Source organism: Populus alba, chromosome 9 (assembly GCF_005239225.2).
Source record: "Populus alba chromosome 9, ASM523922v2, whole genome shotgun sequence".
In the NCBI taxonomy this organism is placed as follows: Eukaryota; Viridiplantae; Streptophyta; class Magnoliopsida; order Malpighiales; family Salicaceae; genus Populus; species Populus alba.
Genome location: NC_133292.1, coordinates 12634326 through 12646951, shown reverse-complemented (window position 1 = coordinate 12646951; position 12626 = coordinate 12634326). Strand labels below are relative to the sequence as shown.

The following is a 12626-nucleotide window of genomic DNA, read 5'->3' as shown; positions in this document are numbered from 1 at the left end:
AAAGTCCATGAAATAGCTAAACCATAGTTGTAGACTCTATCTTGGGCCTCACACGGGGAGAAAATTGGAAAATTGAAAAATCAAAAGAAAAGAAAAAAAGCCGAAGAACGTCAAAATGAAAACCGCGTGGAGGGTTGACTTGTAGATAGGAAGCACGAATGCCATTTGGTGGCAATGCTTCTGGCCTTGGCAGCCATTTGACAAATGGTGTCAAGGGAATTGTCAAGGGAGATGCAAGATCAAACAGGGGATGCTTAGGCTTCACAAACTTCTGTTTTTAGTCCCAATAATAATAATAATAAAAAAATCAATTTATTTTTTCACTTACCGAGTCAACAAATCAATACCAGCATACCTTAAGAGAATTTCTTTAATTATTTTCCAGGTCTCATCAACTTAATTTACAAATTTCTATTTTAACAAATCAGATAATCTATGCGTAAATCACGCACGTAATTTTTTTAGCAAAGCACCTCTAATCCATACAAAACTCCAGCATGTTGCTCCGGTCCATCTTTCACAAAAAACACATCCCTCATCTTTTGAAAAGCATGCCATGTCAGCAAACTGTCCGAACCAGCCTGGTGACATTTACCAACCGCCCGGTTCACATCCAGTGTCCTGGCCACCCGGTCCAACCCGCCATACAAACTCTTACAAAACCGCATCATGTGCTTGACATCATAAATTTTATTTCCGAAAAACACCCTCAACACCCTCAAAAATTCCACCAGCCCAGACGGCAAGTCCCGGCCCGTGAGAATCTTCACCAAGTACCCAAAATCATACGCGCTATGGAAAGTAACCCAACTCACCGACTCGTTGCAGACAAGCCCAGACGACATCATCAACTCAGCAAACCTCGCCGAGTCAACCCCCTCCTCTCTATTCCTCCCAAAATCAATCCCTTGTCGCCTCAGCAAATCAATCGAGTCCGGAGCGTGAGCATCACGCTCCACATCAAAATCCCTGAAATTGAACTCCCAGATGAACCGGTTTCCAGTTCCCAGATCGGGCAAGTTCCCCTCTGCATCGGAGAGCGTGAGACCCACCTGGATAAGATTTAAAGCATCAACGTTGGATTTAAGGATCTTGTAATGATCCGACGGCTTCAGCTGTCGGAAATAATTCCTGTTGTTGGTGGGGTCCACTGGTGGTCGGAAAACAACACCAGGAAACTCGGTGTCCATTGATATATACGGGAACTCGACGATTAATTCACGAATCAGCTCGAATTCCGACTCCAAATTACACGACCAAACTTCACGAATGACAATTTCCTTGCTATCTTCCATTTCTCTTTCGCTAGGAACGGAGAATTAAAGAAAGAAGACGAGTGCAGTGAAGAAATCTTGGCTTTTGTTGAACTGCTGAGGATATGGGGAGACTGTGAGAGAGGGGGGGGGGGGTGATATATATGGGAAAAAGAAGGTGGGAGCTGCGTGGAAAGCGAGAAGGGCTGGCTGGTTCAGTGTTGGTGCATGGCTTCGAAGGTTCAGCGCGTTAGCAATTTGACTAGAGGGGAGTAACGCCTCTGGACTCGGTCCACATGAGGCTCCTCCATTCTTTTGCCTTTGTCTCCATTCTTTTGATTCATGCTGGGATATTCTTGATTATTTATTTATATTTGAATCAACGTCATGTTATTGCAATTAATTAAGAGATACAGATATTTGTTTATTAAAAGATAATAATTTACAATTTTGATGATAATTTTGAAAAGTGAAATGTAAATATTGCTTTTTAAAAAGAGAATAGAATGGAGAGTGAATATTGTTTGATTTTTAAGAATTTTGAGAACTAATTGCTAGTTTCATTTCAAAAACAAAACAATATTTAAGGGATATATTATCTAACAAAAAACATACATGCTTATTAATACTATAAAGAATTAAACACGGAAGAATGCCGTGTATTTAACTATTTATGACGGTGATTGGAAGAAGGTCAAGTGTCAATTTTGTTTATTTATTTATTTCAGGGCAAGTGGGGGTTCGTTCACTTGGAGACTTGGACCCTTTTCAATGTACCTAGGTGGGTGTCTAGGTTACAGGGAAGTACTCTTGTTGTGTATGGGATCAAGTGGGAGCTGATCAGAGACACCGACAGGGGGAGGAGACGGTGCCTTTATTGTTTTTTTCTAGAATGATTACATGGAGCGGAGTTTAGCAGACTGCTTTCACTTTCTTCTTTTTCCTGGTGGCTTCGGTCTTTCATAACTTTTTTTTGTTTTTCTGTGCATGCTGCTTGGGTTTCTCGGACATTTACTTGCAAGTGGCTGTATTATTGCGCCGTGCTTGTCTCTCCATCGCCCCTTTTGTTTCGTCATTGACATGGAACTTGCACCATGTTTACTACGTTAGTACCACCCTGGTTACCATCATGTCAATTTCCTTGTAATGCTGTTTTTATTCATGGTTGTCCGAAAAATTTCCTTCATGAATCTAACTCGAAAAATACTTGGATTTTTGGGTTATTAGGTTAATTCATGTTAAAAAATCATCTTGGTTTAATAGTTTAAACAATTAGATGATGTCACAAGATATAATTTATATTATTATCTAACATACTTCCTCGAGTAAAAACCTTTTAGATTTAAAATTTACATAAATGTACACTACATAATACTTGATTTTTATCAAATAATTGGAGATGATGAGATTCGAATTCGTGATCGTTTGGTCATCAAGGCTCTGATGTTATGTCAATGAATCAATTCAACCTAAAAATTTAAACTTTTAGGTAAGGATCTAAAATATGAGTTATATTACTCTCTAATAATCCATAGATAAATCTTATTGTTTTTCTTGTTGTTGATGTAATTAAGTTTGGATTAATTTGATTAGATCAACTATATTATTAAGAATTTAATTGGATCAATAAAATTTTATAAATTTGATTAGAAATACATCTCAAATCAAATTTAGAATCCTGAATTTCCTAGATCAACCTATTGGATTAATCCATGATTTAACAACTATGTCTTTATACTTAGTTTTTATAACAGAACTAAATATTATTCTGATTAAATTTTAAACATGTTATTCTACTTAACTCATGTATTTACAAAAAAAAAAAAAAAACATAATTTTCTCATGATTTTTTTCCATGACTGATTTAACCTTAGATTTAAACTATTTATGCATGCAAAAACTTATTAGTAATTGGAAATGCGTGATGAGAGAATTTAATCCAAGTTAATGGAGTTTATTGCCGAGACTAATATACATCTCTTTTTAATTATATGCTAGATAAGCCATACAAATGAAATCTACAACTGCCTTCTGTACTGAATGAAAATGTTTTTGAAAAGCCCTAATAACATATTTCAGTTTTTTCGACGACAGACAGAATAAATTACAAAAATCATTGCCTCTCTAGCCCAACCATGACCACTTGGTCAAGCTCGAGCCAGAATTTCTGGTGGCTTTTTATCATTTTATTTTCTTGCATGATTTTCAAATACGGTTGCTTCATGAGTCAAGGAATCTTCCGAGCGAATGGAGGACTCGTTCTTCATCAATTTTTATTTAATCAACGATGCTGCTAGCTCGTACTACTAAGCAATAGTAGCCTGCGGTTCATGAAATCTTGAAAAAGCAGAAGGAAAATTCTTTTTGAGAAACAAGGGGAGATGCCTTTCATAATTTAGATACTAGCTGGCCGGAAAATAAATAAAATCCACTGTATTGATAAATAAATCAACTAGTGATCAAGCACCTGCTTGCCTCAAAAACATGAACCAGGTTTTGGTCCATCGTTCAATAGGAATTTAGATGCCAATAATAATAAAATAAAATGAAAGAGTGGTAAAAATGTTGATATGATGGACAAAATGTACTATGACAATTTGAGCATTTTAAAATTGATCGAGAATAAAGTGGTTATATTGCTTTATGCTTGCATATAGAATGATTTAAATACACTTAAAAATAAAAAATTATAAAACAGAGGTTTTTTTTCCTGATAATTTTATATATAAATACACAATAAAACAACCTATTTATTTACTCTTCCAATCAACAAGCCTTTAACAGGCAATGAAAGACATTTTCATTTTTTTTTTTTTACTTTCAGAAAAGAACACTAAAACAATCTAATTTGTTTTATTATTTTTTTTAACCTGATTCGATTTTAATTCTAAATCAATCAGGTTCTGAATTAATTCATCTATCAGGTTAAATTTTAAAGCTATAGAAAATAGGCAGGTTATTTCTAAGTCCCATTAACACTTGAAATCTTTTTAAAAAATAGATATAAATATAAATAAAAGCATAGATATGCTATTAAAGAAAAAATCACGGTAAATAAGATTTGAATTCTCTTCTTCCAGAGTGTTTGTTTTCTTGGATTAATTTGTTTCTCAAATTATTATTATTTTTTTAAATATTTTATTTGAAAAGACTATCAATCATATCAACAAGCACCCGCTTCATGCACGAACAATCATTAAAAGCTCTGTGGTAGCTTAGATCAATAATGACTCTTTTCAAAATCACATATACAAAGGAAGCATACGTACTGCAACAACCGCTGAGAATTAGACAGTGGGCGGTAGAGGGTTCGAGCGGCAGGTAGGTCCTCGTCGTACGTTATCGAAAAGCGTTTTTAAAATTGTAGTTATGATTATTTTAAAAAATATTTTTAATTTAAAAATATATTAAAATAATATATTTTTATAAAAACATTAAAAACTATTAATTTTTAAAAATATATTTTTAAAACAAAAAAATAAACCATCTAAAAACAAAACCTGTGCGAGTGTTCTAATAACCATAGTTTTGAAACTCGACCTAATCATTGACCCGGTCAAGTGATCGGGTCACGGGTCAGATGGGTTGACCCGGGTTAACCTAAAAAAACTATATATAAAAAAAAACACTCTCTACCTTACCTATTGGCCGAATGACTTTGAATACTCTTTTTCAAGCGATACGAAGTCCCCCTCTCATCAAAAGCTGTATCATTATCACTCTCTACCTTACCTATTGGCCCAATGGCTTTAGATACTCTTTTTCAGGCGATACGAAGTCCCACTCTCATCAAAAGCTATATCATTATCACTCTCTATCTTACTTATTAGCTCGATGGCTTTGGATACTCTTTTTCACGCATTATTCATGTCACTTAACCAGGTTTCGTCTCTGTTTTTTTTTTGTTTAATCTCCTTTTCCCAATCGGAAGTCGACCATGGAAACCCCTCCAACCGAAAGAGCAGGCAAACTTCACGATGACTACTTGTGCCTAGACAACGAATGATACGGGAGAGTTCTCGCCACGTACCGCTTCTTCAACTCCCAGAGGGCACTTGACAGTCGGGTAAGTGGGGTTTCAATTTTCAAAGACAACAATTTTCAATTTTTAAAAAAACACTCTCTACCTTACCTATTGGCCCGACGTCGTTTAATGACAGGAAAAACAAAAAAAAATTGACCGGGTCTGACAGGGCCAATTCCCAAGCAAGTTTTGGCCTCCACCTGGACCGGTCCTCTGCCCAGGTCAGCCGGGTCCCGAGTCGACTCGCCGGGCTGGTCCGGGTTTTAAAACACTGCTAATAACCCCTAGTTTCTGTCGTTGTACTTGATCGAAAACAGTACTAGCCCGAGTGTTGTCGGAAGTCGTAACCCCTAGTTTCTCCTCAAGGAATCAAAACTAGATCTACTATATGGGGACACGTTGTGTCCATATATTGATGGGTTAGAGTACTGAAGCTCCCTCAGCCAAATATGCAGGACAGCAACTTTTTTTAATATACATCTTCAAGGGTTTTTTTAGTTTTTTTTTTGTTGATAATTTTAGCATGTTAATATTAAAAATAAAAAATAAAAAATTTATTTTAATATATATATATATATATATTTAAATTAAAAAAAAATACCCTAAATACAATAACAAACATATACTTCACCTTGCTGAACATCTTGGTCAGGCTATCATGATTAGGGATGGTTCCACCATATCCATATGCTAGTTCCGGCCCCCTTTCTCAGTTAGGTCTTAGTCGGGTGATTGTGACAATGCAATCGATCTGTGACTAAATTTCCACAACGTGGGATCTACATCCATGAATTCTACTACGATATATGCTGTCTGTAATAACAAATAGTGACAAGGAGTAGGGCCATTTCTCTATAAATTCACAATGCTAATAGCTGGATTCAACTTTGTTATATGAATTTATGATTTGTTTTGGGTTTTATAAACTTGTATTTGTTTGGAAATTAATGAAATTCATGTTAAAATTTTGACTATAATATTTTGTGATGAAATAAATAATGATTTATTTAACGGGTTGGTTTTATATTTTTTAATTTTATTGTTGAGTTGTAATTTTTGGTAAATGTATAGAAATTTAAATTTATATAGATATATATTTAATAATTAATTAAAAGAACTATTAAAATATATTGAGCTAAACTAATATTTTTACAAATTTATTTACTTAACATATTTAATTAATACATGTTGTTATTATTATTTAAATAGGTTTGATATAAGTAATGAATTATCGTCCATGGATGTATCGAGATTTACCTCAGGTATTGCGGATGCGAATGATAGATCATTGTAATGGGGTTTAAGGTTTTATTAATTACACACTATCTAATCCGAGAAGTATTAGTGAAGGTAATATTAAATGTTCATACAAGAGGAGTGGGAATAAAAAACTTAGCAATCTAGATATTGTAACGATGCATTTTCTACAAAAAAAAGTTCATGGAGAAATACATATGTTGATATGCACACGAAAAACCATGTGTTCCTCACGATACCATGGTAGAGAGGATGATTGTGTCAACTTCTACTGCTAGCAACATGCATGGAGTTATAGATAACAATAGTAATTTTTATAGGAATATGATTATGGATGCAATAAAAATGAATCATGGTCATGCCGATCAATTTTCAATCGTAGATGAATAATCTAATGCAAACGTGGCTATGTTTTTTTTTATCTTTTGAAAGATTTTAATGAACCACTATGAGATGTTTGCACAAATCATTTTGGATTATGAAGAACTCCATCGAGTGATAATGGAGATGAGATCACACATAAGTGGTCCATGTGTTGCTCCTTATTGGCCCAACGATCCCGACGAAGACCAACCTCATCCTCTTTTAGCATTGTCTCTATTTTATATTTATTGTATTTGAACGTACAAATGTTTAAATTTATAATAAATATCTAATTTTTATATTATTTTATATTTGATTTTAATTATTTTTCTTCTTCTATTAAATATATGTTTTTTTTTTAATATATTTTTAAATATTATTGACTTTGGTATATTTTAGAAAAATTAGAAAAGAATTACTGTAAATACTATTATTACTGTTAACTCCATGATAAAATTACATATTATATTTTGTCGGTTATAGGGCTAACTTATTTAGAAAAATACTGATAGAATGAAGTAAATATTTTTTTTAACAAACTTTATCTGTCTGCAAATCTATCTATAAACTTATTACCGATGAAACATAAATTGTCACCGAGAATTTTTCTAACAAATTATTTTCGTTGATAAACTCATCGATAAAATACTTACTGGCAGACTGCGAGTGTAATACCAGTACTCTTTCAGTGAAACTATTAAAGACGACAATGGTTCTTAAGTTAGAGGTACGAATACTGGGCAAAAGAACCAACTGAAAATGACACAGGGCCGGTCGGGCCCCCTACTTCAATCAAACCCTTTACCTAGTTCCAATTCGTGTGATCTTAACCTCTTCATCCGACTTTCTTCTTTTTTGAAAATATAAAAGGTATAAATTAATGATAATGAGATTTATTATAAATTATGAATGGTCGCTAGAGGAATATTATTATACGCAAATCTCTTGGCTAGCTGTGGCCTCATTAATAATTAAATTGTATTTCCAATTCAATTTCAAAATTGAGGTTTCGAGTTCAAATTTTAAAATATACAATTACTCACTCGAGAGTTATAAGAGAGAAAATTCATGGCACAATTCAACGAATACTTGTTCAATAAAAGAAAGATAAAAAATAGGATAAAGAATTAAAAAATTAATTTTTAAATAGTTAAAAATATATTTATCACTTTTTGATGTAATAATATGATTCTCTCTTTTTACAGAGTCTTTATATATATATATATATAACACAATATTTATCAAACATGCACCCTTATTGAATTCACTCCTGAGAATTTCTTTCGATACTACAAATTAAATTGAGCTTTCAAATCTTTCATCTATCAGATGCTCAGCCATTTGAACCAAACTATAAATTAAGTAGATGTAATTTGGCATGTATTCATCATGAAAAAAGAGAGAGAGAGAGAGAAGAAAGAGCATGGCATGAATCATAGAATTAAACACGTACTCATGATCAATTTATTTGATGAATAGCAAATTAAAGCACATATAGCCCTTTGGGTTGTAAGGAAGACAGAAGATCAGAATGTAGCAAGAAACTGTATCGATGAATTGAAAACCTAAATTGTATGTGATCCGTCTGGTAGGCAACCAAAGTAGTGCTCTCAAACAAGAACTTCATTGAACAAAGATAGCAAAACCAAAAACTGAGCCAACATTGAACAGAAGAGAGAGAATTAGAAAATTAAAAAAAGGTAAATCTGGATAGACATGAAGATCAAAATTATGAAAAAAGACCTTAGCTAGGCAAGAAAGCAACATGTGTTTTTGCATGAAGAACAACAAGAAGAACCGGCGAGGATCTTCCTTTCAGTTTGCTGTCTTCTTCGTGTTTTCCTCGCGGAGAAAATCAAGCAGGACCGTGCTCTTGCATTTCGGGCATTTGGGATCCACCTCGGATAGCATAATATACATGAGGCATCGAGGACAGCCAACTAGCACCATAGGAGTTGTGTCTGGGCAGCTGGGGTAGTTGACGGTCATGTCTTCAGGCTCCGATGAAACACATGAGCTGTCTGCCGACATATCCCAGGATGAATTCGAGAGCGATTCAACCTGTTGATTAGGCCTAGGTGGTGAAAGGTTCAGCTTCAAATCCAACATCGGGCTATTCCCTCCTTTACTCATTTCCTTCAGAAAATGAATGAAACAGTAAAATCAGAAAATTAAACAGTTAAACAAAATCTAGAGCAAGAGGTGTGATCAAATCTATATAAGATTTGAACAAAATAGCCTACCTTGTATCAAAGTAGAATTGGAAGTCGTAGAAGTGGTGAAGGTAGAATTGGCAATATGAACAAGAGTACCTAAATTAGGTAGCTAGAATGAATCTATCCTCCACAACAGATTACAAGAGTTTCTCGTTTAAACTTTCCTTTACACCATTATATAGTGATTTTGAGGAAGGGACAGAAAAATGGGTTTTTCTTTAGTTGCTAATTAATTATGGGTAGGGGTAGAGGGTAAGGATATAAATTAAAGGGAGAAAGCAAAAGGTGATAGAAAGTGAATTTGATGCAAGAAAAAACTGGTGGAAGAGGGTAAATTATTGCCACAAATTGTATTAATTGTGGCAGACGAAATACCCCGCCCCAATGAGGAGGAATTAAATATTGCCTCTCGTTAACAAATACTCTAAAAACATTTGCATATACACGGCGCCGTAAAAGTTTGCATATATATATATATATATATATATATATATATATATATATATATATATATATATAAAATAAATTTCAACCCAAAACAAAGCATAAGTCAAATAACTAGCATATAGCTAGAGCCCAACTTATATCATTATTATTATTATTTATAATTGACCCGATTCATTGTTTTTGTTCACATATGTGTATTGTTTTCGTTAACATATATGTGTATGGTTTTTTTAAACTCTATATATAATTATATTTTGTTAATGTTTTCAGGTTAAAAAAACAAATATAAAAGAGATAAAAAGAAAATAAATAGAGAAATAAAATATATTTATTTCTAGATAGTTCTTAAAAAAGAAAAAGGACAAAAATATATGTCTTATCTATTTATGTTGTTTCAGTTTCTTTTGTTTTGAAACAGTAATCAAATACTAAGTAATATAAATTTAGATTATCAATTATTTATATAAATTTAAATTTATACAAGTTTACCAAAATTTTCAACTCGAGAATAAAATTGATAAAATATAAAACGGACCCATTTAATAAGCTATTATTTATTTCATCACAAAAAATCTAAGTTAGAAATTCAACATAAATTTCATCAATTTACAAACAAATATAATTTTATAAAATCTAAAACAAATCTTAACATATACCAATCATAAATCCATACAACAAATTTGTATGATAAAAAACTATAAAAATAAGTAAACACCCAAACAAAATACATATACTACGAAAAATATAAATAAAAATCAACATTTTAAAATTGAGTTCAAATAAAAAAAAAAATGATAGATTTACTTACTTAAAATGAAGAATTCTGAATAAAATTTGAATCAGAACACGAATACTGAAAAAATAAATATTGTGGTGGTTGGATTTGTTGTGGGAGGTTGAATTGTGTTGATTTTTTTTTTAGGGGTAGTTGTTTGTTGTAAAAAAAATGCATAAAAAAGAAAGAGAAATGGAAAAGGGAAAGAGAAGAGTTGATCGCCAGGTCATAAATAAAATAGTACTAATGAATTTATTATATCAGTAACTTCGTTGATCATTCTATCAGTAAAAATATAACATCATCGTACGGTTTGTCTTTTTGAATTCCACTGTAATTTTTTTTACGAAAATTGTTTTTTGTCAGTGTTTATAGTTAGATAAATTAACAAAAAATCTTGTCAGTAAAGGTCATCGCAATATACTAACAAAATTTTTTTGCTGGTGTTTCTGTTTTTATTTGTCAATTTTCTAGTTGTGTATGCATGTGCACATGTGTGTGTGTATAAAGTAGGATTTGAATTTTAAATTTCCCATAGGAGAGTAATGAATTTTATTTGTACCATTGATCCACCACTTTTTGTTAACGTACTCATCATTCGAAGCTGTATATGTGGTTTTGTGTGCATGTATGGTTAGCAGGAGGGAGTACCAAACAGCATTCATGCCATTATTGATTTCTGTTAACAACCTTGATTTCTCTCATTTTATTTCTTAACAAGTTTGGGTGCGCTTTGTGATGATCTCTTCGTTCAAGGATTAAATATGGATGGTGAAAATATGGTCAACATTTGTATTGTCTCAGGATATTTAGCTAGGAGGTGATGTTTCCTGATCTTGACCACTTATTCATTTGGGAGGGTTCCCTCCTCCTCAAATAGTTATTAAGGAGCAGGAGCAGCACTTAGGTAGGCTAATTCTATACTTATCATTTATTACAAGTATTGAATATTGACTTTTATTTAGTTGACGACGACTTAAGAGATTGGCCTGGAAAACTCAACCATGTTTTAATTGTGGGTTTTTGTGGCTGATAAGCTTGGGAAAGCCTTGACCGTCGTAGGGCAAGAGCTTGAGCCTACGCGTTTTTGATCTTCTTCCCTTTCTTTCTCGTGAATTTAATTGTAAAATTAGGGTAGGCAAACGGGATAGGTTGAGTATTGTAGCCGCACTCACTTTCTAAGGAAACGTTGCGGGCCAGTTTTTATATTCACATATTAATGCTAATTCCTTAAAATACGTGTAGTTTTAAGATAATTCTGAAGAAAAAAAAGAGAGAGAGAAAAGGAAAAGAAGGATACTTTTCAAGAAAAGACGACTGTCCTCATTTTACTATAAATGAAGCAATACTTAATTAGGAATTCTCCCAACTACATCATTTAATTTGTAGGTGAACATATCACGATAATCTTTTTATAAAAAAAAAAAAAAAAAAAACTTGGATAGTACTCAATATCCAACCATTTGAATAGGCAATTTATCGCAAGCATTGTCCTGTCCAAATACAGTGGTATCAGCATTAAATTTGCAAGAAAACTTGAATAGCTAGCCATTCTTCGCAAGCAATATTGTCCTCCTCCATACACACATATACATATACATGTGTGACTATATATATATATATATATATATGGTTTTCATTGATGAAATCATATCTATATTTGATAGAAACTAATCAGAGATATCCAAGTGAGTTCTTAATTAGGGCTTGGAAAATGTTGGCTGAGGCCGTTGGATTGCCATTCAGCTAACTTGATTGAGGGGGCCGGCAATTACTACCCAGAGGAGATGCCATGCCATTGCTTTGGAGATGGATGATTTATCAAGATTGTTTGCTGTTACGATCTTGGTTGGAAAGTAATTGAATGAATGTGCTGCACCTTCATATATTTATATATATATAGGAGCCAAAACATATAGTAATAAAAACATCACTGGAAATTAAGTAAATATGTACATTTAGAAGGATGCAAAATACTTTATCTAATTATAAAATAAAATAAATGTTAAGAGAATAAAGTTCACATCAACTTTTTGAAACGACCACTTCTCCTTTTTATTTATTTATTTATTTATTTATTTATCATATATAAACACAGTATAAAATAAAGAGAAATAACTTGCAGAATAATGTTCCACGTAGAGCTAGAGCCGCCACCACCATTATTTATTTCTTTAATGAATTTTCAAAGTCAAATTCAGAACTCTCTCCTTTATATATATATATATATATTGAATAAATTATAAAATTTATTCCTTTGTTTTTATATATAAAATAAAAACTTTAGATTA

General features: G+C 32.6%; 1 protein-coding gene and 1 long non-coding RNA gene across 2 annotated transcripts; both read right to left on the bottom strand.

Moving 5' to 3' along the window:
* Positions 1-287: 287 nt before the first annotated feature.
* On the bottom strand, positions 288-1606 carry LOC118032365 (probable CCR4-associated factor 1 homolog 11). The gene has a single exon (XM_035037064.2). The coding sequence runs from the start codon at positions 1293-1295 to the stop codon at positions 462-464; it is 834 nt and encodes a 277-aa protein (XP_034892955.1). The 5' UTR covers positions 1296-1606; the 3' UTR covers positions 288-461.
* A 6893-nt stretch (positions 1607-8499) lies between these two features.
* On the bottom strand, positions 8500-9538 carry LOC118032366 (uncharacterized). The gene is made up of 2 exons (XR_004684647.2): positions 9141-9538; positions 8500-9033 (listed from the first exon to the last, which is right to left on the bottom strand). It is a non-coding gene; the product is annotated as an uncharacterized lncRNA (long non-coding RNA).
* Between the last annotated feature and the right edge of the window lie 3088 nt (positions 9539-12626).

Bases quoted from the DNA above. Each gene is read 5' to 3' on its own strand.
- LOC118032365 (XM_035037064.2), bottom strand. From the start codon at position 1,295: ATGGAAGATAGCAAGGAAATTGTCATTCGTGAAGTTTGGTCGTGTAAT.